This window comes from Orcinus orca, chromosome 20 (genome assembly GCF_937001465.1).
Source record: "Orcinus orca chromosome 20, mOrcOrc1.1, whole genome shotgun sequence".
NCBI lineage: Eukaryota > Metazoa > Chordata > Mammalia > Artiodactyla > Delphinidae > Orcinus > Orcinus orca.
In genome coordinates this window covers 54562441-54590353 of record NC_064578.1, presented here as the reverse complement: position 1 = coordinate 54590353, position 27913 = coordinate 54562441, and the positions used below count along the sequence as shown (strand labels likewise).

The following is a 27913-nucleotide window of genomic DNA, read 5'->3' as shown; positions in this document are numbered from 1 at the left end:
GGGCCCCACGCCCCGCCGCTCGCGATAGCGTTCCGCCCAGGCCCCGCCCCCGCCGCTCAACTCTGCGCGTGCGCAGTTGTCAACGGACCCGGAAGCGGAGAGCGCGGGGCGAAGGTCACAGGCGGAGCGTAAGTTTCTTCTTTCTAGTGTAAATTTGCGCTTAACAACCCCCACCCTAACCCATCCTCTGGGTGTGGGAGTCACTACGGACCTTAAAATCACCGCACCTGCCCCTCCGCCCCAAGTAAGTACAGACGTCGCCGTCACAGGGCAGGGGTCGTTTCCCTCAGGGTTTGAAATGGCTTTGAGGCTAGTTCGTTCCTTTGGCTTTTCTTTTCGCTTCTTTTTCGCTGCATTTTCCTGGTTAAAATCCTTTACTGACCTCCGCCCCCCCCGTGAAGTCCTCTTCTTTGAGGTGGATTCGCTCCACCCCAGCCTCGTCCTCTCGGCCCCTGGAGGGCAGCCCTGGCAGCCCCGCTCCCGTAGAGCCCGCGTCCTCTCCCCGGTCCCGGGATTCTGGAGAGCCCGCCCCTCTCCTGAGACCCCCCTTCCTCCACGCCCGTCTTTTTTCGTGTCTTCCTCAGGCCGGTCCTTCTGCTCCCCCGGCCTCCGCTTCTTAGTCAGCCCTTCCCCTCACCCCTTAGAGGGGGAGGTGACCTGGGCCAGCCGTGTGACGCTCAGTGTTCTTCGGTCTCAAAGTCCACCCCGCTGGAAAATGCACTTCCGCTGGGCGGGCATCTTAATTCAGTCGACATCACGGTAAATATGTGGGCGAGGGGGATCAGGAGAAGCAGAGACAGAGCGGTTGACAGAGAAATAGGAAAACTAAGGTGAAAATAAGAATGAGGGAGAACAGATGGCAACGTAGAGGATGGGTGAGGGCCTGTTTCAATGAGTACTTGGTAAGGATGTCAGTGATCTTTCAACAGTTGAAAGTGAGTTCCGTCAGTCAATCTAGTATTGCGTTTTCTTCCCTTTTATGTGATCTGTGAGCTACTAAGTAGATGTGCCTCTCAAGTACCTCTTGTCTGTTCTCTGCAAGTGATGAAGAATGGGCTGGATTGACCTGGAACCTTCTTCCAACAGAGCCCCTCTATTCATGATGAAGACGTTTGCCCAGAGCTTATTTCTAAGCTGACCCCTTTCAGCGTTTTTCCAGGAGGACCACCTTCTTGATCTCCATACTGAATGCCGAGTGGCCTTCAGTTTGCAGCTTGTGTGTGTTCCTCTCGCGATCCTGTGCCCATAGGTCTCTGTGCCTTTCAGCCCTGTTTGCTCAGGCATGCGTGAAGGAGAGGAGGAAAAATGGAGAAAGTGGAGAGGAGCCCGTAGGTGTCTGCCGGAGGGATACGGAAGGAAGTGTGGGCCTCTAGATGAGCCCGATGAATGGTGTGTGCACCTGTCCCAAGCAGAGTTGTGGGATCATGGGGTGTGTGGAACTGTTGGCAAGGGGTGCCGCAGTTCTGGCTGGAGCATCTGCCAGTGGGTTTATGGGTGGTTGCAGGCTGCATGGAATGGTTTGGGGTGCTCTAGTGTCTTAGCTCCCGTTTCCTGGGACACAGATGCGGAGACTGAGATTTGCACGCGTGGGTTTAATCGAGTAACCCATGATCACACCTGTGGAGGAATGAAGGCAGTGGATTTGGCAGAGAGAAATGTATTCCTGCGATGTTGTTAGAATCAAGGCCTGAGCTGAGCCCACAGGGAGAGCTCTGTATGCAGGAGGATGGGGTGTTGGTCCTAACGGGTGCCTAGAGGGTGTCCCACAGAATCCACGCCACTCAGTGACGTCTGTGGGATCTTTTGGGAAGGCAAGAATCATCATGCATCCCATATAGTAATTACAGGGAAAACCTTCAGAGACCATTTTCTGGGTTACCTTTTGTGTTTTGAGATATTTTGAGTTGCAGGTGAAGGAAGTTCCAGTAGCATTTTGGAAGATACGAAAGAGAATTTGGAGTGTTTTCTTCAAAGATGTTGGGGTCTTGTTGGGACATGTGCATCACTGGAGACACCTCTCTTAGTAGTAGTTTTTGGAGATGACAGTGTTTGTGCTGTGGTCACTGAATGAAAATATGGTGTCTTCAGTCTAGTGGGTCCTCGAGGGTCTTCATGTGTACTGTTCCATCTAAATGCATGAGTTATTAGGGTTTGGAATGTTTTGTGGGGTTTCATAGTAGGATAAGGGATCATTATGGGGTGTCTTGGGAGTGTCTTGGGCCGCATGAGACTTCGTAAGTCTGTATGACTCCAGAAGGGAAACATTGGGTCTTAAGCTGCAGATGGCAGAAGAATTTCATACGGAGGACCTGTGGGGGATGTGTCTATGGACACAACTTGAGAGGGGCCATAACGCCCTATGACTCGGGGAAGGATTGTTCCAGGAATCGCGGGCAGTCAACACCAAGGTGAATTGAAGTACAAAGGCTCATTGTTGGGAAAATGCAGCTTCTACTTTCCTCCTACCAGGCCAGTGGTGGGTTCTCTACTGTCCTCTGCACATCTGTCCCAAAACACCACACACACACACACACGCACACACACACGCACACACACACACACACACACACACACACACACACACACACCAGTCACAAGGCAGCTGGGGAGCAGATGAGCAAGATGTTTTAAACTAAATGCGGAACCAATGAGAAGGGCTGCTATGGTCTGAGAAGGGAATTTGGAGACAGGAAGGGGAGCCTCATTTGGGGAGTTACAGCCCTGGTATTTGCGGGAAAACTCGGGAGTGGGATGAAGGAAAAGCTCTGTTCATACTCACCAGTGGATCTGGGGCTCAGCAGTTAGTAGAGTGTAGAATGGGGTGAGCTGATGAGGTCAGATGACAGAAAGGAACTTGTGTTCCTACCCAACACACACTCGCCCTTCATACACGTTTCTCTGTTGTGTTCGCTAGAATGGCAGTGCTGGTGGTTTCCCAGGTAGGTGACTTGAGGAAGAAACCTGTTTTCTCTCTTTGTGCCTTGCCTCCCTCAAGTCTTCCAGCTTCCCCTCTACTGTTCGGTTCAGACACCCACTTCCTGCTGTGCTTCTGCTGTTGCTTTGCACAATCCCAACCAACCCAATCAAGTCAGGATTTCAGGCTGTGACCCTCCCACCCCTCAGCCCCACCGCAGCATATGGGATCTTACTTCCCTGACCAGGGATCGAACCTGCGCCCCCTGCGTTGGAAGCACAGAGTCTTAACCACTGGGCCGCCAGGGAAGTCCCAGGTTGTGATTTTTTTTTAAGCCAATGTCATTGCAGAGTGAGAAATGCTAGACACTGAGACCTTTTCTTCATCGAGGGGTCTAGGCAGCCGTGAGGCCTCTCCTTTTTCTGCTGATTTTAGGCTCTTTTATTTCCGAAATGGGTCTTGCTCAGCCTGAGGCAGCTACCCCTTGGTTGAGGTCACTGCCGTCCCGGTTGAGCTTACACTTGCCCTTTGCACTTGTTGAGGGTAAGGGGCATTGTCTGGATGGAGGACCCTCGGCTAGACCCATTTCTGCTGTTCCTGGTCAGCTCCTTCCTCACTCTTTCCAAGGCAAAGGATCCCTGCACACATCTGTCCCCCAAAGTGAAGACCATGCCGGAGGGTGTACGAGTTGCACTCTGTGTTCTTCTCATTAATTTGCTGACTACATATGGAGTATGTACCATAGTCCAGGCTTGTTTTGTCTGCATCGGGTAAAATGATAAGCCAGTGGGATACACTCCCCCACCTTATCCAGGCTGTTTTTCCATAATGGAGACAAGCACACCCTGTCACTTACTTACAGCCGTGCAAGTCAGATGCCCCAAAGCAAAGGATGTGTGCACTCATTCTCCTGTGGCCCTCTACTTCCTTGCCCTCCCTGGCATCCCCATCACATCCAGCTGTGCCTCCTCTGTGCTGTCCCCGTGTGGCTCATCACAGCTGGAGAAAAGCACAGCCCCAGATTGACTGGTCTCACTTCAGATTCCTGGCTGTGTTCCCTCACATTCCCTGTGTGTCTGCTCCATGCCCTTCCTTTACAGGCCCTCATAGGTCCAATTCATCCTCTCCCATCTTTTCTCTCAAAGGCCCTGTTTCTTCTTCATTGAGCCCCTGGAGCGAAGGGAAGAGATCTCCTCTAACTGGCTCACCCATCTGCCTCAGGGCCTGTGTTGTCTCCTCAGTATCGACTGTGAAGAGTCTGTCCCTGCTCCTGGCTGCGGCTGACCCTGCGATTGTGCCCTTGTTGCCAACTTCACTCTGTGTCAGGACCGCATGGCATCCTTCCTCCACTGCATCATGTATTTGACTTTTAGGGGGTTATTTTCATCAGCATACACAAATGGTGGTGTTGCCCATCTTACACACAAGGACCAACACACACACACACGCCAAAACCTTTTTATGCCCTCTACCATCTTTATTTTTTTAAAGATGTTCTATTGGAAGTAGCACTCTTTCTTTTTTTAAAAAAAATTAATTTATTTATTTTGGCTGTGTTGGGTCTTCGTTGCTGCACGCAGGCTTTCTCTAGTTGCAGCAAGCGGGGGCTACTCTTTGTTGCGATGCTCGGGCTTCTCATTGCAGTGGCTTCTCTTGTTGCAGAGCACGGGCTCTAGGCATGTGGGTTTCAGTAGTTGCGGCACGCAGGCTCAATAGTTGTGGCTCGAGGGCTCTAGAGCGCAGGCTCAGTAGTTGTGGCGCACAGGCCTAGTTGCTCCGTGGCATGTGGGATCCTCCTGGACCAGGGCTGGAACCTGTGTCCCCTGCATTGGCAGGCGGATTCTCAACCACTGCACCACCAGGGAAGCTCACTCTACCATCTTTAAAACAAAGCATTCTTGGGCTTCCCTGGTGGCGCAGTGGTTGAGAGTCCGCCTGCCGATGCAGGGGACACGGGTTCGTGCCCCGGTCTGGGAAGATCCCACATGCCGCGGAGCGGCTGGGCCCGTGAGCCATGGCCGCTGAGCCTGCGCGTCCGGAGCCTGTGTTCCGCAACGGGAGAGGCCACAACAGTGAGGGGCCCGTGTACCGCAAAAAAAAAAAACAAAAAAACAAAGCATTCTTTTTTTTTTTTTTGGTACGTGGGCCTCTCACTGTTGTGGCCTCTCCCGTTGCGGAACACAGGCTCCGGACGCGCAGGCTCAGCGGCCATGGCTCACGGGCCCAGCCGCTCCGCGGCATGTGGGATCTTCCCAGACCGGGGCACGAACCCGTGTCCCCTGCATCGGCAGGCGGACTCTCAACCACTGCGCCACCAGGGAAGCCCCAAAGCATTCTTAATTACATTTTCCCCACTACTAAGTACCTTTTCTCTATGCTCCATTTCAGAGCACAATATACTACAAACTTGTTTATGTTCTTTGTCTTCAATTCTTGCCTCTAGTTCCCCTGTGAACCCCACCCAATCAAGCTTTCACATCCACCATCTACTGATACTTTCTTTTCCAGAGTCACCAATGACCTCATCTCTCAATCGAATAATTTATTTCCTCTTCTCATCTTGCTTGTTGTATCGGCAGCATGTTGCGCACTGGATCACTCCTCCTTCCTTGAAAGACTGATTTTCTTGAAAGACTGATTTAACCTTTAAAAGTCCGTTTGCTTCAATTTTCTTCTCACTTCCCTGTTCCCTTCTCGCTGTCCTCTGATGAATTTTTCTGAACACCCTGGTTTCTGAACGTGGCAGCCTCCAAAAGTTTTAGTCGTTGAACCTCTTCTCTTGTCTACATCTGCTGCCTTTCCCCATCATCTCTTCTCATGAGTTTTCAACACCACTTGCCCGTCTCCCAGTTTGCCCTCTCAAGCCCACATCTCTCCCTTAAAGTCTGGAATCCTGTGTCCAGCTGTCTCCTCGACATCTCTGCTGGGACATCTAACAGGCATCTCTGCCTTAATTTGTCTGAAACTGACTCCTTGAGATCCCTGACCGTGTTCCCCCTGCCGTCTAACACATCTTGCTTAAGGGCGACACCATCCTTCCTGGGGCTCTGATGAACATTTTGGTATGTGTATAAAATATATAAAACACTACATTATGTGTAATTGTTCTAAAATGTAAGATACAAAATATTAGATGTTTACTTAAAACGAGTGATGGAATACGTGGTTGCTAAAATTCTTCTTTTCTTATGGAAGAGAAATGCTTGGAGACCAAGGCCCTTCATCATCAGCTTCCCCCGGTGCCTCTCTGACCTCCCCTCCCGCCCACTTCCTCACCTGCTGCAGCCACCCAAGGCTCCTTCCTTTTCCTGGGGTCAAGGTTCCTGCTGTCCCAGGGCCCTCACAGGGGCTGTCCCTCAGGCCCAGGTGGCAAACACGCTTCCTCCGCCAGGTCTGTGGTCTGATGTCAGCGTCTGAGTGGAGCCTTCTCTGACCACCCCCCTCCCATTTAACATGCCAGCCACTCCCTCACCCCCACCTCTGGTCCATATGCCTGCCCTGCACGTTTCCTTCTGCTTCTTCCCCTTCCACTGGCTGAGTCCTGGTGAGAACCAGGCCTCAGGGGAGAGCAGACCCACAAGGAGGTGTCACAGCTTTCAGAATGGCTGTTAGCCAGTGGATAAGAGATAACAAGTATTGGCAAGGGTGAGGATAAAAGGGAACCCTCCTACACTGTTGGTGGGAATGTAAATGGTACAGCAGTTATGGAACTCAGTGTGGAGGTTTCTTCAAAACTTGAAAATAGGTCAGGCAGACCGCCTAGCAAGGCCATTCTGGCTGTTGATGCAAAGGAGACAAAATCAGTATTTGGAAGGAGATAGCTGCACTCCTGTGAGCATCCCTGCATTAGTCATAGCAGCTAAGATGTAGAAACAACACGAAGGTCTGGTGACAGACAAATGCATTCAAAAATGTGTTACATACATACCATGAGCTATTATTATTCAGCCGTAAAAATGAAGAGTCCTGCCGTTTACGACACCGTGGATGAACATGGAGAACATTCTGCTGAGTAAACTAAGCCAGACCTAGAAAGACATACTGTCTGATCTCGCTAATGTGTGGAAACTGAAGAAGTTAAACTCATAGAACCAGAGAGTAGAATGGTGGTTACCGAGGTCTGGGAGTTGGTGAAAATGGGGACATTTTGGTCAAAGGGGTAAACTTTCAGTTGTAAAATGAGTAAGTTCTGGGGAGCTAGTGTGCAGCATGCTGACTGTAGTTAATTGTAGTGTATTTCTATATGCTTGAACTTTGCAGAGAGAATTAATATAAATAAATATAAATAAGTGTTCTCACCACACAGACACAAAATGGTAATTGTGGGTTGATGGAAGTGTAATTACTTGATTGTGATAATTATTTCACAGTGTATACATCTGTCAAATAATCACATCGTACACCTTATATTTATACCATTTTAATTCGTCAGTTACACCTCAGTAAAGCTGGGAAAGAATAAGAAAGTGGGGGCTGTGCTGGGCTTGCCTCCTGTGAGTGGTGCTCAACCCAGGCTTCCCATCAGATCGATGAGGCTTTATGCATAGACATGTTTTGTACCCTCTGACCAGGTACCCTCTTCATGTAGTCAGTGTGGGACCAAAGTTCAATAATATTTATGTTGCCCCAGGATGTTCCAATCCGGATCCCTCACTGAGCATCGTGACTCTGAGTCCCCCCATTCCTGAGAGCTGAGATCTGGGCTGAGGGTGGGGTCTCTGCTCTGCGTGGGGATGGATCAGGGCTGGTCTGTGACCTGCAGGGGATCGTCAGGTCCAGCTGAGGTGCCCGCTGCTGCTGGGTACGTGAGGGCCTCACCAGGAGGGGAGCCTGATCTGAAGAAAGGGTGGGAAACTCACCTGTTGGACTCTGTGTAGGAGTTTATTGCCCCAAATCCCTCCTGGGACAGTGGGCAGCAGAGGACTGTCTGTTCCACATGCTGAGGGCTTCCCTGTGTGTGTGGTGGTGACTCAGGAAGGGGGTGTGTTGATTCTAAGCATTAAACAGCATCTTTCCAACTTTCAAGGTCAACCTCTAAAGACTCATGTTGTCTGAGGAAGAAGCCCAGAAGAGGAGGGAGAGGAAAGAAAAGGAGTCAGGAATGGCTGTGAATCAGGTAAAGTCGTATTGTCAGTTGATTATTTTGTCTGTCCTTCCAAAATGCCCTTCTTCGGACTTGCCAGTCTTCTCTGATGCTTCAGTTTGCTCAATAAAAGTTTGGTTGTTTTTTTTTTAGCATTCTTTTTGTCATGATTTTTAATTATCCAAGAATTTTTCAACTCTACTATTTTGGTAATTTCTTTCCTTAATCTGTTAAATTAATGTACACTACTAATAACCCTTCCAATTTTGAATCAGTATTTTATTACTGGAATAAACAAACTTGGTTTGGCTTTTTTTAATAGCTACATATCTAAATTTAAATGGATAAAATTATATTTGTATTTTTGAGTATATGTATTTTATAGACATTAAAGCATTATATATTTCTTCATGTTTGTATCTGTTTTTTACTAACCTACTATAGAATAATGTTGACAAACTAAATTAAGTACACTTAGTACATTTTCATTGTCCCAGAGATGTTGAAATACGTTGATCAAAATGATCATTTAAAAAATCATCCAAAATATGTTGAGACAGCTGCTCTCATTTTAGTGAATGGTGTGTCTACATGTGTGTGCATTAGTGCATGGATGTGAAAGTCCATGGCTTTTATAAAATATCATTTTATAAATAAGTTTTATATTTTTTTAGCAGTTGAAATTACATGTTAATCCTCTTTTACACTATCCCATTAATAATTTAAATAGTAGCAAAAATGGTAACATTATGTGTAGACACGTATGTATTTATATATGACTTTTTATGCATTTGCACGTTGTTCACCTTGTACGTTTCAGGGTTTTTCAGGGAGCCCTCTGTCAGGGTACTTTTCATGCTGTACTTAACTGTTTGATTGTTTAGGTTTGATTAGGGGCCGACCACCCGAGTTCAGATGCTCGCTGTGTCATTTCTTAGCTATTTGATCTGAGGCGAGTTTCTTAGAGTATCTGTGACACAGTTTTCTCCTCTGTAAAGTGGGAACAGGTCTTTCTCTAATGAGCTATTATGTCGATAACAAGTTAATATATGTCAAGTCTCAAGTGTAATGCTTAGCACATAGGACGTGTTCACATGCGTTTCATCATTGTTCTTTGTTATCCTCATCACAATTTTAAGATCCTGATCTCTCGGTAAAGCCACTGTGGAGTCACCTCTGAAGACACCACTCATGTCCTAGCTCATCTGCATACTGAATACCCTCAATGTGTGGAACGTAATATCTGACACTCCTGTGTAGACAACCCGTGTTGCATTTTTACTTGTATATTTCGTGTATCATCCACAAAAACCAGTAATCCACACTGACTCGGAGGATATCGTAATCTTTTGTGGAAGCAAAGAAACTAAAATTTCAGGCATATAACTTGCTCAAAATGCCTTTACTCACATCTGTCAGAACGTAATCTTCAACCCGGTTGATCCTCTCTCTTCTCCTTTTATGTGACGGTAAGAACTCTCCTCATGGCCCCTTGGTGAGATGTATCTTTTGTTTCAGGGACAGGTGACCTTTGAGGATGTGGCCATCACGTTCTCTCGGGAAGAGTGGGAATGCCTGGACCCTGCTCAGAGGGCCTTGTACAGGGACGTGATGTTGGAGACCTACGGAAACCTGCTCTCCCTGGGTGAGGATAACTTCCCTCTAGAAGTTGGGATCTGCCCTTGTGTATATTTGCATTTTCCCTTGTGTGCCTCTTGGGAGGCCCTGTTTTGCTTGACTGACCTGAAAGCCCCGTTGACTCAGACATGAAAAGCTTTATGATTCGACATCAGGAGTTTAAAATTGCTTTTCTTCAGGAATCTGCCCATTTCATGACATACTAGTTGTTCCAGAGCTTCAGTATTTACAAAGCCCAATGGCAAACCCTTAATATATCAAATTTCTTGTTTTCTACCCCTGTGCTTTTGATTCAGTAGTTCTAGGAAGAGAGCTAGATGTCTGCATATTATACTGTTCCCTGTGTATTCAGAAGGAGGCGGTGGATGGATTTGTGAAATGTTTCTCCAGACCCATGTGTAATGTCCTCACTCCTCAGCTGAACAAGGAACTGGGATTCTGGAAACACCACAGGACACCATGTTCCGTTCTTTTTATGAGTACGAATTTCTGTTTCTGTTGTGAATATTATCTCCATTTTGGAGCAAGGGAAAGAGCTCTGGGCTCTGCAGAGTGAAGTGAAAAATAGCAAAAAATCAAATGAATGGGAACGTATCAGAGGTGCCAACACAGGTCGGAGCTCAGAAGAGCAGAGAGGAAACCTCACCATTAATAGTGTTTGGGAAACTTTCCTTAAGTGGGAGAGTTCTATGGGAAAACAGAAGTTTATTTCTTGTGAACTCTCAGAGGAAATTTTTCTCCTCCCTAACTTACCACTCTGTCCTTCAACATGTAAAATGTGTCTTTTCACCCTTCAGGGGTGCTGCAGCTCCAAAACAGACAAAGGCAGCGTTTTTATCATGATCTACACCCCGTCATCTGGCTCCTGTGAACTCTTTGGCTCCTTGAGGAGCGTGGGACGGGATGTTTGAAAGGGGTCTCTTTTCCCCTTGGTCTCTCGTTCTGTTCTTGATTCCATCAGACGCTTAGTTCTTAGTCCATATGGATCAGAGCTGACACCTGCACAGTCCTAACCCCTGGACCTTTCCCAGTTCCATCTCCATTTGCTGTACTTAGGAGACCTAATCAAGAGATGAGAAAACACTGGCTGCTCTTCGATTCCATCTGTCACCCCAGAACCTGCATGGGGCTGTCTCAAGCCCTGCCTGCCTGTTCAAATCCCTCCACCCTTCCTCCTGTTCTTTTTTTTTTTTTTTAATTATTTTGGCTGTGTTGGGTCTTCATTTCTGTGCGAGGGCTTTCTCTAGTTGTGGTGAGCGGGGGCCACTCTTCATTGCGGTGTGCGGGCCTCTCACTGTTGCAGCCTCTCTTGTTGCGGAGCACAGGCTCCAGACGCGCAGGCTCAGTAGCTGTGGCTCATGGGCCCAGTTGCTCCGCGGCGTGTGGGATCTTCCCAGACCAGGGCTCGAACCCGTGTCCCCTGCATTGGCAGGCAGATTCTCAACCACTGCACCACCAGGGAAGCCCCTGTCCTATTTTTGTCACACAGCTTGGGGGTGTGTAACGGGAGGTGGGTTGGATCATCTGTGATTGTTACTTAGGAATACTGTAAAGACGGTGGACAGAGATATCTTTTTAATCCCCAGTCCTACATGAGGAGCATATGCCAGTCTTTCAGGCTCTTAGCTTGGCATCTGTGGATAGAGCACATGGTCCCTTCTCAAGATCCTACAATATCTGACCCCACATCTTGTATCTTCCTGCCTCTTGCACTACTCTATCTAGTTGGGTAATATAGACTCTTCCAGATTTCATATTCTCTTAAGTTTGCATGAATTTGCCCCTGAAACTTGCTTCTGAAATACACAGTCCTAGGGTCTGAAATTTTATCCTATTTTTTTGCCGTGATCATCCACCTTTAAGTAACGGACGATTTTTGGTGGATTCTCCTGTGGAGTGGGTTTCCTTGGTAACAAAATTCTTGATGGGGAATACTGTCACTCATATCTTGCGACGTTATCCTGCTACATAAGAAGCACCACTTGAAGCTACTCAGTAGAGTGGTCAGCATGTCCCAGGATACTGAGGTGGAAAGTATCAGGAGAGCCTGACTGATAAGTGTTTTCAGTAATCTTTCCAGTTTGGAGGAGTGTCATGAAAGCATCTCTCAAGGACACTGTGACAATGGTGTTCACATATGCGAATGACCATCCCCTTTGTGCCATAATAAATAACACACGAATTTCTGCTGGGAACATTTGTTATGAAGATCATATGCTCATATCTCTGAGGCTGTTGACTAAACTATTGTCCATACCACATTTTTTATCCTCTGTGTGTGCCATTGTTCATTCTACCTCAACACGTTATTTTGAAGCAATTTAGTGAGGGAACTTATGAAGCTGAATGATACTTTCGGTGAAGTACCGTAATTTGTTGTGTTTAAGCCGCTGCTACTCTTTGTGTTCTTTGTTTCATATTTGCAGTGTGTGGGAGGGGGGGATTAGGGAGTGGATATTGTTTTCTATATATTACAGTATTTCCTCCTTTAGAGTTGGGGGTATGGCTCAGCAGCTGTTTCCCTAAATCCTGCACTTAGTCCAGAATATTTTGAAAACATAGTCTCATTAATTCCTTATACCTCTTTTCACCTGAGTACCAAATACTAAATTAAATTTATTACAATTTTTAAGTTGAGATTTTTAATATCTTGAGAATATATGTATTTTTTATTGTCACTCTTAATCCCAGGAATACCATTGGATTGCCTTGCCATAATTTGTTATGTAAAATTCATTGCTTTTTCTATTGTATGTTTTCAATTTTCTGTACATAATTTGTTGAATTTTATATAAATTTCACTGAGTTTTTATTTTGGGGCATGACTGTGATATTCTAATAATCATGCTCCCTGTCTAGGTTCATAATGTCCATGTTGATATAGTGAATTAATACTTATATATGCGTTGTGTTTTATAGAAAATTTAGCCCATTTCTTGCACTTTATGAACTTCTCCACTGTTGTTTCTGACACCTGTATTTCCTGCAAAACTTCTAACGTTCTGGAAACTCCATTCCTTTTCTTTTTTTAGTTTATTTTATATTGGAGTATAATTGATTTACAATGTTGTGTTAGTTTCTGGTGTACAGCAAAGTGATTCATTCATACACATATGTAATAGTTTGCATCTGCTAATCCCAAACTCCCAGTCCCTCTTCTGGAAATTGCATTCTTGAGTGAACACTAGAAGACCGTCTTGTTCCCCATTTTCCTTTCATTAGCTTCATATAAAGTGCACCTGGTCCCCGTTGTCCCTCCTACTGGTGCTGTGCTCTTGTCCTCCAGCTTATCTGCTGTGTGTGTTGGTCACCACCTCTGTGCACATGGGTCTCTTCCATCAGTCTCCACGCCACGGCCAGAAAATGTTTCTGCACGGAACTGCTGTTACTACAGCGCCCATTAATGCAAGTCCTCCCCCATGAGGGCCATTCAACTGTTGTCTCCATAAGGTTACTTCTGTTCTCCTGATGATATTTATGAAGTCTAATTGATTAATTTTAGACACATTACATATTATTGATTGATTCGAAATAATTATGTGTCTACTAATACATGTTCTTTTTTTTATTGTGTCAAATAACTTTCATAATGTTTTACATCATTTGAGCTTAGAAGAGTTAACATATACCACGTTTTTCTTGTTGTTTGACTATAGATTCAGTTGATGACCATGAGTATTTAAACTCACTTGATTTCTCCCCATTATCCCCCCTCAGCAGCCCCTAGCAAACACCATTCTGCTTTCTGTTTCCATGAAGTTGACTGTGTTTGATAACCTCTCATAAGTGGACTGGTATTTTTTGTGACTGGCTTATTTCGTAACATCCTCAGGGTTCATCCATGTTGTAGCACATGCCGGGATCTGAGTCTTTTGTTGTTTTGCCTGAATAATCACCTTTTTGTGCATTCATCTGTCAGTGGACACTTGGGTTGCTTCCACCTCTTGGCTATTGTGAATAATGCCTCTGTGAACACGGGTATGCAAATATCTCTTCCAGATCCTGCTTTCAGTTTCTTTGTTACATATACAGGGAGATGAAATTGCTAGATCATAGGTCTCTTAGTCGGTTTTGGCTCCTCTAACAAAGTCCCATAGACTGGGTGGCTTGTTAACAGCAGAAATTTATTTCTCACCGTTCTGGAGGCTGGAAGTCTGAGATTTGGGTGCCAACATGGTTCAGTTCTGAGGAGGACCCTCTTCCCCATGTCTAGCACAGAGCTCCCCAAACTCCTGGAATTTCCTGAGTGATAACAGCAATGGGAGCATCTTTTGGTATAATATTAGGTGTCTTGTCCTCAGTTTCTAAAACTACTTCAGAGCCATGAAGGTAGAATGGGTGTCTTGTTATTCATAACAAACCCCCTTAAGTCACAGCTGAGTTTATGGTAATAAGGTGACTTTTGGAAATTCCCTCAATATGGGGGGCTGTCACCAGGGGAACCAGCCATGTGATTAGAAGGTTGGAACTTTCAGTCTCACCCCTGATTGGAGGGGTTGGGGAGAGGGGCTAGAAATTGAGTTTGCCTGCCAATAGCCACTGATTTAATCAGTCATGCCTGCGTAATGAAGCCTCCATGAAAACCCAGAAGGAGAGGGTTCTGAGAGGTTTCAGGTTGGTGAACACGTGGAGATTTGGGGAGAATGGTGGTCTGGGGGAAGGCGTGGAAACCCCGAACCCTTTCCCCATACCTTGCCCTATGCATCTCTTCCAGCTGGCTGTTCTTGAGTTATATCCTTTATAATAAACTGATGATCTAATAAGTAACATGTTTCTCTGAGTTCTATGAAACATTCTTAACAAATAAATCGTTGGAACCTCTGATCTGTAGGCTGCTGGTCAGAAGCCCTGGTGACATCCTGGACTTGAGATTGGCATCTAAAGTGTGAGGTGAAGGGGGCAGTTTTATAACACCAAGCCCTTAACCTGTCGGATATGACTATCTCCAGGTAGATAGTGTCACAACTGAGTTCAACTGTAGGACACCCAGCTGATGCCTGAACATTGCTTGTTGGTGTGGGGATCCACCCCTACCGCCATGATGGAATTGCTGATCAGACCCTTTTAGAATTCTTGCTATATTCCCAATATTAACCTATTATCAGATACATGATTTGCAAATATTCTTCCCATGCCGTAGATTGTCTTTTCACTCTACTGAGTGTGCTTTAATGCACAATACCTTGTAAATTTTGATGCAGTCCAGTTTATCCGTTTTTACTTCTGTTGCCTGTGCTTTTGATGTCATGTCTGATAGATCATTGCTGAATTCAATGTCATGAAGGTTTCCTCCTGTTTTCTGCTATGAGTCTTATACTTTTGGAGCTCATGTTTAGACGTATGTGGTGTAAGCCAGTGGTCCAGCTACATTCTTCTGCATGTGGATATTCAGTTTTCTCAACATCTTTTGTGGAATACACTATCATTCCCCCACTGACTGGTCTTGACACCCTTGTGGAACATCACTTGACCATATACACATTGTTTCTTTCTGACATTTATTTCTCTATTCTGTTCCACTGGTCTCTCTGTCCTTATGCCAGTACCACACTGTTTTTGATGAGTGTACCTTTGTGTTAAGTATTTTTTTATAAGTTTATTTATTTTATTTTTATCTATTTTTGGTTGTGTTGGGTCTTTGTTGCTGTGTGCGGGCTTTCTCTAGTTGCAGTGAGCAAGGGCTACTCTTCGTTGCAGTGTGCGGGCTTCTCATTGCAGTGGCTTCTCCCGTTGCAGAGCACGGGCTCTAGGGTGCATGGGCTTCAGTAGTTGTGGCGCACGGGCTTTGTTGCTTTGCGGCACGTGGGATCTTCTCAGACCAGGGCTCGAACCCGTGTCCCCTGCCTTGACAGGCAGATTCTTAACCACTGTGCCACCAGGGAAACCCTGTGTTAAGTATTGAAATAAGGAAGTGGGAGACCTCCAACTTTATTCTCTTCAAGCTTGTTTTTGCTGTTCTTTGTCTCTTGAGATTTTATATGCATTTTAGGATGAAATTATCTATTTCTACAAGAAACACTTGGGATTTTTGCTAGGTATTTGCATTGAAGATGTTGATTGTTTTGGGTAATATTGACATCTTGACAATATTTTATTCCAGTCCATGAACTTGGAATATTTTTGCATTTATTTGTATCTTTCCTAATATTTTTTAGCAATGTTTTTAGTTTACAGTGTACAAATCTTCTTTGCTAAGGTTATGTGTGTTTTATTCTTTGATGTTATTGTCAGTGGAATTGTTTTCTCAATTTTCATTCAGATTGTTCATCGTTAATGTATAAAAACACACTTGATTTTTACATGTTGGTAATATATCTTGCAACTTTTCTGAATTCATTCATCAGTTCTAGCAGGATTTTTGCAGAATCTTCAGGTCTTTCTCCACAATTGATCATATCGGCTGGAAACAGATAATTTTCTTCCCTTTTTCTATCTGGATACCTTTTATTTCTTTTTCTTCCTATTCTGGCTAGGACTTCTAGTAATTTTTTTTCAGTAATATGTTTTATACAGATAGTGAGAGCATGTATCGTTGTCTTGTTCGTGATCTTCCAGGAAAAGCTTTCAGTCTTTCAACATGGAGTATGATGTTTTGGCCATTTAATACATGTCCTTTCCTGTGTTGAGGTAGCTGTTTTGTATTCCACTTTACTGAGTGTTTTTTATCATGTTAACTTTTTTCAAATAGTTTTCCTGCATCAATTGAGATGATTGTGTAGCTTTTTTTTATCCTTTTACTCTTTTAATGTGCAGGTTTACATGGAAAAGTTTTTATATGTTGAACCACCCTTGCATTCCAAAAATATATCCCCCTTGGTCGTGGTGTATAATTCTTTTAATGCGGTGTTGCATTTGGTTTACTATCGTTTTATTTGTGATTTTTGCATCAGTATTCATCAGAGGTATTGGTCTGTGGTTTTCTAGCAGTGTCTTTGTCTGTTTTAGTATTAGAGTAATTCTGTCCTCATAGAATGAGTTTGGAAGTATTTCCTCCACTTCATGTTTTTTTGCAAGTGTTTGAGGAAGATTGGCATTCATTGTTTTTTTTTGTTTTTTTTGTTTTTTTTTGCATTCATTGTTTTTAAATGTTGGGTAGAATTCTGCAGTGAAGCTATCTGGCTTTCCTTTGTTGAATGCTTTTTGATTAGTGATTCAGTCTCCTTACTAGGTATAGGTCTGTTCAGTTTTTGTATTTCTGAATTGTTCAGTCTTCAGAGGTTGTGTTGCTAAAAATTTAGCCATTTCTCCTTGGTTTACCACTCTTTATTTACACATAGAATTGCGTATACTATTCTCTTAGAATCCTTTCGATTTCTGTAGCATCAGTTGTAATCAGTTGTAATGTTCCCTCTTTCATTTCTGATTTTAGCTATGAGTCTTCTGATTTTTTCTTAATCTTGCTGAGTGTAAATTTTGTCTCTCAAAGAACCAACTTTTAGTTTTGTGATTGTGTTTTTTGAAATTTTCTAGTTCCTTTATCTCTAATCTTACTCTCATTTCTTTCCTTCTGGAGCTTTGGCTCTGTTTTGGTCTTTTGAGATCTTTTTTTTTTTCCCATCTTTTCTTCCTTTCTCTCTCTCTGCTTTTTTTTTTTTTTTGAAATACTTATTCACATGATAAGCCAGGATCTCTTTTGTGTACTCCTTTGTATTTTCTTTTTCCCCAGGTCTGTTGACAGATAATCAAACATAACATGGTGTAAATTTAAAGTGTACAGAGTGATGATTTGATATACATATAATATATTGCTAAATAATTACCACAGCTTAGTTAACACATACATCAATTCACATAATTACAGTTTTGTGTGTATGTGTGGTGAGAACATTTAACATCTACTGTCTTATCAAATTCAAGTATATAATTACAGTATTGTTAACAACAGTCACCATGCTGTGTATTAGATCCCCTGAACTTACTCGCCTTATAACTGAAACTGCCAATCCGCAGCCCCTGCAACCACTATTCTACTCTTTTTCTAATCATTTCGCTTTTGTTTTTGTTTTAAAATTCCACTACGTGTGATATAATTGAGGTCATACTGTATTTGTGTTTCTCTCCTGACTTACTTCACTTGGAATAATGCCCTGAAGGTCTGTCCATGCTGGTACAGGTAGCAGGATTTACTACTTAATTTTTTTATTGCTGAATAATATTCCATTGTGTGTGTACCATTTTAAAATTTATTTACATACCGTTGGACACTTAGGTTATTTCCATGTCTTGGCTATTGTAAATCATGCTGCAGCAGCATGGGGGGCAGATATCTGAGGTAGTGATTTCATTTCCTTTCAGTATGTATCCAGAAGTGGGATTGCTATATCCTATGGGAGTGAAACCATGCACCTCAGATTGGGACTTGAACCCACGTGCCAGGACTCGAACCCGGCCAAAACCCACAGTCTTCCAACTGAGATCACACACCTGGTTTCAGGACTTAATGAAGCTCAGGTTCTTGATGTCTCATGGCAGAAAGAATTCAGTGAGAGACAAAGTGATTGGTAAGAAGTGGATTTATTTAGAGAGAAACACACTCTGCAGACAGAGTGTGGGCCATCTCAGAAGGTGAGAAAAGGCACCAGGGTCTGGGGTGGTCAGTTTTTATAGTGGTGGGTAATTTCATAGGCTAATGAGTGGGAGGAGTATTCCAGCTATTTTAGGAAGAGGCGGGGATTTCCAGGAATTGGGCCACTGCCCACTTTTTGATCCTTATGGTCGGTGTTGGAACTGTCATGGCGCTTGTGGGTGTGTCATTTAGCTTGCTGATGTGAGCGTATACTGAGGCTCAAGGTCTAGTGGAAAAAGTTGACTTGTCAGTCATCTTGGATCCATTTCGTTCTAATCAGTTTATGTCATGTCCTCAGGCTTTGTCATTCTTTCAAAGGTTGTGCCCTGCCTCCTTCCCTCCTGTTTCATTCTTTTTTTGTTTGTTTTTTAATATTTTGAGAAACACTCCATACTCTTTTCCATGGTGGCTGCACCAATTTACATTCCCACCAGCATTGCACTGGGTTCCCTTTTCAACACATCCTCACCTCCCCTTATTATCTCTTGACATTTTGATGATAGCCATTCTACCAGGTGTGAGATGATAGCTCACTGTGGTTTTGATTTGCATTTCCTCCTAAGGAAGGAGCTGGAATTTGGGAAGCTTCCTCCCAGTTGTGGTTTTCTGTAGTTTTTATTCTCTATTTCATTTATCTCTGATCTACTTTTTTCTACTTCTGCTAGCTTTGGTCTTTTTTGTTCTTCTATATATATATATATATATATTCCACCTATATATATATATATATATTATACTTATAGGTGGAATATATATATATATTCCACCTATAAGTGAGATCATTCAGTATTAGTTTTTATGTGTGACTTATTTTACTGAGCATATACTCTCAACGTCCATCCATGTTGGTACAAATAGCAGAATTTCCTTCTTTTCTGTGGCTAAATAATATTGCATTGTGTATGTCTACTAGATTTTTTTTATCCATTCATCTTTTGGACACTTAGGTTGTTTCTATGTGTTGGCTGTAGTGAATACTGCTGTAATGAATATGGGAATGCAGGTATCTTTTTAAGACAGTGATCTTATTTTGTTCGATATATACCCAGCAGTGGAATTGCTGCATTATATGATAGCGGGGTGTTTTTTTTTAAATATTTTGAGGAAATTATATACGGTTTTCCATAGTGGCTGCAACAGTTTACATTCTTCCCAGCAGCGATCCCTTTTTTCCACGTTCTGCTCAACACTTGTTATCTCTTGTCTTTTTTGATGGTAACCCATCTGAGGGGTGTGAGGTGATATCTCACTGGGGTTTTGATTTGCATTTCCTCCTGAGGGCAGATCTGGGTTTTGGGAGGCTTTCTCGTGTTCATTCTCACAGCAGTGTGCTGGGGAGTGAGTGAGTCAAAGGCTAGCAAATCATCATGATCTTTCGGACACTTTTTGGTTCAGGGTTTTGGGGGTAGTCATTTGTTTGAGTGCTGCAGCTTTATTACTGGTTTCCAGAGTTTTCCCAAAGGATTTTTTCCCCCTTTGGTTGTATATTGTTATTAACTGGGTGTCTCCATGGGGTAATCATTGCCTTGAGTTTATTGGTCTTACCATCTTGCTGACATCACTCATGCCTTTTATATGGCGGAGATTGTGTTAAGAGATCCAGGATATGAGTTCAAGTAATTAGAGACCCCAGGAAAAGGGACACTATTATTTTTAATACCAAACAAAGAGTCTTAGATTTCTTTTTTAAAAGATTTTATATAAGTAGTGTTTTATTTAATAAAATTCTTTTTTAAAAAAAAAAAAACTAACATTATCACATCTTAAAATGCTCAGACCTTAGCAAACACCTCCTGCTATCTTGGTTTCTCCAGACAAACTCTCTGCCCACCCAGCCAGGAGATCATCATTTTGAAATCAAAATCCCCCTATTTTGCTGTACCATTGATAACATTTTATTGTACCTGCATGTGCGTGTACAGAGTAAACACATCCATCTCCTCTTGATGGCCATTTCCTTATTCTTCTCCCATTCTTGCACATATCCTGGAATATCATTGTGTGTTGAATACATGCCTGGAGATGGAACGCATGAGATAATCAGTTTAACAAATTTCACGGCATGTATTGATATAGGTGTAAACCTGCTCTTCCATTTTTGCCCCATAGTCTGTATATAATTACATTAGTTAAAACTGGGACAGCACTGTGCTCCTTGCCAGTTCTTCTTTTCCTCCGAGCTCAGTATTTTAGTCACCCTCGTACGGTTGTAGACCCACAGACATGCAAACACAAGCTGTGCACCCACGTGTTTGCTACTCCCTGCCCTCCACTCTTGCCCTTCCTCAGACCTGACCTTTCTCACCAGGTATCTTGACTTGGATGGAATACACTGTTATTTCCTAGAGTTATTAAGTCTGTACTCTGGAACTCCCCGATTTCCACAACACTCCTTTACCCCCCCACCCTACCCCTGCACTACTCACACTGTAAAAAATGACCCCTATTTATCCACTGAACAACTTTCTCCAGACAGGACCTGAATCAGAATGCACAGGGCTGAGGACTCAAAAGCAAATTCCAGGAGTGGCCGAGTCACACTGTTACAGTGACACAGCTGAGTTCTTATATCTCCCTTGAAGTATTTCTTTCTAAGCTCCTGGTATTCGTTGTAATATTCTGTACTCTGTACTGCCTGAGTGGCCAGTCATGCTTAGGAACATGTCTGATTCTGTAGGTACAGGTTCAAATCTTGCTTCTCTCACTTTCTGTGTAGATTTGTGTTATGTACATAAACCCTGTGAATCTGCTGTCCTTATTTAAAAAATAGTGGTGTTTTACCTCAAGCCTTAAAACAAATTAGTGGTTTTTTGGTTTTTGGTTTTTTTTATTAGGTTGTGTGGGGTCTTAGTTGCAGCAGGCGGGCTCCTTAGTTGCAGCTCGCCAGCTCCTTAGTTGTGGCATGTGAACTCTTAGTTGCAGCATGCATGTGGGATCTAGTTCCCTGACCAGGGGTTGAACCCAGGCCCCCTGCACTGGGAGCATGAAGTCTTATCCACTGAGCCACCAGGGAAGTCCCCAAATTAGTGTTTTTAGATGGCTTAGAATATTGTATGTTTTACAGTAAAGACTCAAAAGTTACTTTTCTGTAACAAGGTATGTCAACTTTCTGTCATATTTATTATGAGATATCCCTTTGTCTGCAATGCACCTTGTATGTTTTTATTTTCCAGTATATTCTCAACAATGTTGTCTCTGACCTTAATTAGTAAATTTTCAAAGCACATTACTCTGTATCACATACAATTTGGTGCCAGTGAACAGGATAATTAAAGGGCACTGCATAGAGAGGGAATTCCTCTATTAATTGACTGATATAACTGCAGTCATGAAATCATAACTGTGACTTCTGACTTCTTTCTCCAGCTCTTCTTTATAATGTTATGTATTTTCCTGACATGATATTGCATGAGTAGGTGATTTCAACATAACTCCCAGTTCTCATATTGTGTGCTCCTTCTAGAATAGAAGTCCTTTCTTTATTCTAAAGGGGGAATGTTAAGAGTTCCACAGAGTAGGGCTTCCCTGGTGGCGCAGCGGTTGGGAGTCCGCCTGCCGATGCAGGGGACGCAGGTTCATGCCCCAGTCCGGGGGAATCCCACATGCCGCGGAGCGGCTGGGCCCATGAGCCATGGCCACTGGGCCTGCGCATCCAGAGCCTGTGCTCCGCAACAGGAGAGGCCACAACAGTGAGGGGCCCGAGTACTGCAAAAAAAAAAAAAAAGAGTTCCACAGAGTAAAATTTTCTATAAAATGGTGACTTATTATTTATGCTGGCTTTATCATGATTTACTAGAATATTTATCAATTTATATTGTGATTTATAGATGATGTTTTTTCAGCCTGTATTATGCAATATATTTGACACGCACCACTTATTAATGCTGTAAAATGCCTATTCTCAATGGGGACATGTGGATTTATAATGTGTATTAAGAAAAATATTTTGTTTTCTTATAAATTGTTTTATTGATTTATTTTCTCAATGCTGCAATGGTTTTGTGATTCTAAACGGCGAGTTATTTAGATTATTCATTAGATAAGCTTGTTTTGGATTATTTACCATTACAGTACATTGTCCTTTAGTACTTATTTATGTACAATAATTATGCATAAAATATATATTATGGTTTTTTCTCCTCAGTTATGAGACAGCAGTATGTTTACTGCCAACAGGTATGTGATCTTTGTGGTCATGGTGGAAAATACCCTTTCTTTGAGAGCTAAGTTTCCACAATGTGAGTGTTTTTGTCATAGGGTGTTTGACTAGGCTACCCTAAAATTAATTTGAATTACATGTGATTATTCTTTCATTAATAAAGGATCCTATTTCTTCAGTGTGTCAAAAATTTTGAAGATCATGGTTGGGAAGTTTTATAACTCTGTTCAGGATAAGTATTACCTTTGGCGTCATATCACGTTTTCAACATGAAACATTTATTTACGATCTGTAATTAATAGGATACCTATGTTTCTTTATATCTTGTAGCTGTCTCTCATATACATGTGATCAAGAAATTAAAACCAAAAGCAAACAGTGACAGAGGAGAAGTATTCCAAACAGTGATGTTGGGAAGACATGAAAGCCATGAAATCAGAGATTTTTACTTCAGGGAGATCCAGGAAGACATGCATGTGTTTGAGTGTCAGTGGAGAGGTGATGAAAGAAATTACAAAGGAATGCCTATAACCCATAGTGAAAATCTCACTGACAGAAAAAATCAACATGGTGGAAGGGCTACTGGAAACAAACTTATTGAAAATAAGCTTACATTAAGCTTTCGGGATGAACTGCATATATTTAAAAGTGAAGAGAAATTTGATCAATTTAATCAGGCTGGCAAGAGTATCAACAGTAGTACCTCATTTTTACCACTTCAGACAATTTCTTCTATTGTCCAAACCAACATTTCTAGTACATATAAGAGTGACTTTATGCATCCTTCAGTACTGACACAAGACCAGAAAGCATACAAGGAAAAACCTTACAAATGTAATGAGTGCGGCAAAACCTTTCCTTATGGCTCAAACCTCAGTAGACATCAGTTAATCCACACAGGAGAGAAACCATATAATTGTGATGTATGTGGTAAGGTGTTTAGTCGAAATTCGCACCTTGCGTGTCATCAGAGAATTCATACTGGAGAGAGACCTTACACATGTAAAGAGTGTGGCAAAGCCTTTAATCAGCGCTCAAACCTCACTCGACATCAGGTCATCCATACAAGAGAGAAGGCATATGAATGTGACGTGTGTGGCAAGGTCTTCAGTCGAAAATCAATCCTTGGAAGTCATCAGACGGTGCATTTTGGAGAGAAATCTTACACATGTAATGAGTGTGGCAAAGCCTTTAGGAAGCATTCAAGCCTTACTCAGCATAAGAGGATCCACACTGGAGAGAAGCCTTACCTATGTGTTGAGTGTGGAAAGGCCTTTAGGAAGCATTCAAATCTTACGCAACATAAGACAATCCACACTGGAGAGAAACCTTACAGATGTAATGAGTGTGGCAAAGCCTTCAGTGTGCACTCAGCCCTGAGGAACCATCGGATAATCCACACAGGAGAGAAACCATACAAATGTGATGTGTGTGGCAAGGTCTTTAGTCGCAATTCAGTCCTTGCAAGTCATCAGAGGCTGCACACTGGGGAGAAGCCTTACAAGTGTCAAGAGTGTGGGAGGTCATTCATTCAACGTTCACTCCTTTGGATTCATGAGAAAATTCACACTGGCGAGAAACCTTACAAATGTAATGAGTGCGGCAAAGCCTTTCCCGTGCGGTCAATCCTCACCCAGCACATGAGAATCCATACTGGAGAGAAACCTTATATATGTGTTGAGTGCGGCAAAGCCTTTACAAAACATTCAAATCTTACTCAGCATAAGACAATCCATACTGGAGAGAAACCGTACAAATGTGAGGAGTGTGGCAGAGCTTTTACCCAAATTTCAAGTCTTAGTAGGCACCAGAGAAGGCACACCGGGAAGGAGACCAGTAAATGTAGTGTGTGTGTCAAGGCTTCGATGCAGCATTCACAGCTTTGGGGTCACGAGAGAACTCACGCTGGAGAACTCCAGTGCAACTTATGTGGCAAGGCTTTCACCCAGCACTCAAACCTTGCGGCACATCAGAGGATCCATAGAGGAGAAAGACCTTATAAATGTAATAAATGCGATAAGGCTTTTGTCCAGAATTCACAGCTTTGGCGTCACAAGAGAACTCATATTGGAGAGAAATCTCATAAATGTAATGAGTGTGGCAAAGCCTTTACAGATAGCTCACATCTTAATCGACATAAGATAATCCATACTGGTGAGAAACCTTACAAGTGTCGTGAGTGTGGCAGAGCTTTCACCCAATTTACAAACCTTGCTAGGCATCAGAAAATACATACGGAAAAGAAACATCATAAAGCTGGTACGTGTGGCAGTGCTTTTATTAAAAGCTGAAGCTTTGGGGATCGTTGGAGAATTCATAGTAGAAAGAATATAAGGATTGAGATAAAACTTATGCAGGTGGTCAAGCCTTAAGATCAGAGACTCCATCAAGGAGAGAAATCATATAAAACCTTAAGTATGTGGCAAAGCTTGCAACCAGGCTTGTGGAACATAACAGAATTCTTACCAGAGAGAAACCTTCCACATGTAATGACAGTGACCAGCTTTGTCAGAAATGTGGACCTTTGTGGTCATGAATGAATTCACATAAGATAGAAACTGTACAAGTGTGTCAAGGCCTTTAAGCAGTGACCTCAGGATCCACCACAAAGAATTCATACCGGAAAGAAACATTACAAATGTAACAAAGGTGATAAAGTGTTCAACCAGCGCTGTCAATCGACTTACACATAAGAGAATTTATACTGGGGGAACTAAATCTGCCAATGGAGAAAGGACATCTGTGGGAAAGTTTAATTATCTTCAGTTTGTGAAATTTCTTTATTTAGTTATTTGAGGTTTCTTGAAAAGGCTGCATTATTGTTGATGACCTGCAACCTGAAGTTAGAAACCTGTTGATGTCATAGTTTCATTACATGCTTTTCATTTGTCACCATGATGGTCTCAGGAAAGGGATCAGTAAGATGAAAGGACCTACTTCTTGGGAATTCCCTGGCGGTCCAGTGGTTAGGACTCCGCACTCTCACTGCCAGGGACCAGGTTCAGTCCCTGGTCAGGGAACTAAGATCCCACAAGCTGCGCTGCACGGCCCAAAAAAAAAAAAAAAAAGACCTACTTCTTTAGGTGGGGTTTATTCATATCCGTGTAACCTAGAAAAACTAGGACACAATTTTAAGATACAATATGATATAAATTTGAGAGCCTGGGGAGTGACAGAATAGATGAACACTAATAATACATTATTTGGCTGTTTGGGTTGAATGGCATATATAACAATCTCTTTCCATGTTAGACTCAAACAACTTACAGTTTTGAAAATGTATATTCATAATTTGCATTTAGCTATTCACTCCATGGTGTATCCTAGATTATTTCTGTGCCTATAATAAAAATACAGTGAAATTTCAGATTCTCACACCCTAATACCTGCCTCCCAACATTCATGGGTATACACGATATGATTATAGTTTTGCCTGCCTTTTTGTGCATGGAGGCCAAAATTAGACCCATGGATTGCACCTTTACATGAAGTGAGAATAGAAATATAGTAAGGATACGAAAAATATAAGAAAATAGAAGAAATTTCAGAAGTAAAGAAATATAACAGCCTATTTTTTGTAATTGGAGCACTCAGGGAAATAATTTTAAAGGATCGGTGTTCATGAGTTTCCTTTTTTTTTTTTTTTTTTTTTTTGTGGTACACAGGCCTCTCACCGTTGTGGCCTCTCCTGTTGCGGAGCACAGGCTCCGGACGCACAGGCTCAGCGGCCATGGCTCACGGGCCCAGCCGCTCTGCGGCATGTGGGATCTTCCCAGAACGGGGCACGAACCCATGTCCCCTGCATCGGCAGGCGGACTCTCAACCACTGCGCCACCAGGGAAGCCCCATAATAGCCATTTTGAAAGGCTATAAAAATCTATTTGAAGTTACAGTAATAAGTAATATGTTTCATAGTTTCTAAACTGTAGTAACATTCCATTTTGTTAGTCATATTTATCGTCTTTTTAAAATACTGTTTAGCCCAATTTGTATATTTAATTTGTATTTCCTTTTTATGGATTCAGTGAAGAATCTGGAGGATGCATAAATCAAAGTTATTTTCAGTTTTGTGTGGTATGAAAGTGTACGTAGAGCAATGACAGGTACAAAGCACGTGTTATATTAAACACAAAGAAAGAGGCCTCTCCCGTTTTTCATTTAGGTTGAGAGAATTGAAATGATACGAGATAATGAACCAAAGTCTCAGAATGTGGAAGCAGGAGACTTGTTGCTAATGTGCAGGTGCATCACTGGAATTTTTGGAAACTCGCTATGTTAATTTTATCTTACAGTGTATCTCTTCAGTTCCTCCCCGTCTTGCCCTTATTCCTGTCATCGTCTTTTCCTTCTATTAGTACAATGGCAACTGGAACTCATGTCCCCAACACCTTGTAGGCCGTGGTTAGTATAATAGAGCAGATCGCTTTCCTGAGTTTGCTATGGAGATACTAGATTGTGTTTGTTTTGTTGAGGTGTAATTTGCGTATGATAAAATTCACAATTTTTAAGTGCACAGTATGGTAGGACTTGTATATTTACAATGTCCAACCACAGTATTTTCATCATTCATCACTCCCCTTTAAAAAAAACAAACAAACCTGCACACATTAGCAGTTATTCCATATTCCATCCCCAGCCACAAGGAAACATTAAGTTACCTTCTGTCTGAATGTGGCTCTTTGGGGCATTTCATATAAATTAAGTCATATAACGTGGCCTTATTTCTCCCTTCTTTCAGTTAGTTTACTCTCTACAAGCGTCATCCATATTGTAACATTTATTAGTGCCTCATAACTTTTTATTGCTGGGTAGTAATATCCACAGTTTGATTACCCAGTCGTCACTCATTGGAGGGGTTCTTTACACATTTTGGCTGTTAGGAAAAATGCTTCTATGGACATCTTTTACAGGAAGTCTTTGTGGATATGTGTTTTCCCTTCTCTCAGGTATATTTGTATAAGAGGAAGCTCTGATTGTGATATTGTGATTTATGACATATAGATTTGGTCATTCAGATGAGTAATGCATTCCTTCCACTCACACTCTATTTGGTGAAACTGTTCTCACGGTCTTGCCTAGCTGCACAGTGGCTGAGAAATTAGGGGAACGCGTAGCTCTTGATGTGGAGCAATTAAAAGAGTGAAGAAAGTCATTATGTTGGTGTAATTACCATGCAACTATATGTGGAAATTAAAATGAATAAAAGTGAAAAATATAATTGAGAAGTATAATGTAAGAATTATTTCATGTCTTTCAGAACAAACATAACTTTAAAATAACATTTTAAGTTCACCCTCAATTGAGTATGTTTACCATTTCCAGGGAAATCCTGTTGACATCTCTGCTGCTTCATGGGAAATATTTATTGTAGCTTTCCCAATTCTGAACATCACTGAGTTATGATATAACAGTTATATTTCCATTAAGTTGTACTCCAATATGAAAATACATTTAGAGATGACATTAAACTATAACTATTCTAAACTAGAATCAGAATATCTGTATTAAAACTTGAAGAATTATTATTTTATTTTATTTTTTAATTTATTGTTG

At 42.5% G+C, this 27913-nt stretch overlaps 2 protein-coding genes across 11 annotated transcripts in view; both read left to right on the top strand.

Annotated features, from left to right (window-relative positions):
* Positions 1-27913, top strand: part of LOC105747734 (zinc finger protein 677-like) — a 136416-nt gene that overhangs the window by 24441 nt on the left and 84062 nt on the right. Inside the window, exon 3 of one of the 6 annotated variants that reach the window (XM_049703418.1) lies at positions 10433-11563. The exons of the other annotated variants lie outside the window; for them this stretch is intronic. Coding sequence (XP_049559375.1) covers positions 10433-10506 — 74 coding nt within the window. The 3' untranslated portion in view covers positions 10507-11563. Of the gene's footprint in view, positions 1-10432; positions 11564-27913 lie in introns of those variants that run through there. 6 annotated transcript variants of the gene reach the window in all.
* On the top strand, positions 51-27578 carry LOC101280379 (zinc finger protein 665). Of its 5 annotated transcripts, none has more exons than XM_033416407.2 (5): positions 51-128; positions 585-759; positions 7941-8030; positions 9516-9642; positions 22691-27578. In XM_033416407.2, exons 3-5 carry the CDS (start codon positions 7959-7961, stop codon positions 24649-24651), a joined length of 2160 nt encoding a protein of 719 aa, XP_033272298.2. In that variant the 5' UTR covers positions 51-128; positions 585-759; positions 7941-7958; the 3' UTR covers positions 24652-27578. The 5 variants fall into 5 exon arrangements, with proteins under 5 accessions (XP_033272298.2, XP_049559361.1, XP_033272300.2 ...); XM_049703404.1 differs by having other exon boundaries at positions 585-1356; positions 7942-8030; XM_033416409.2 differs by lacking the exon at positions 585-759 and having other exon boundaries at positions 79-128.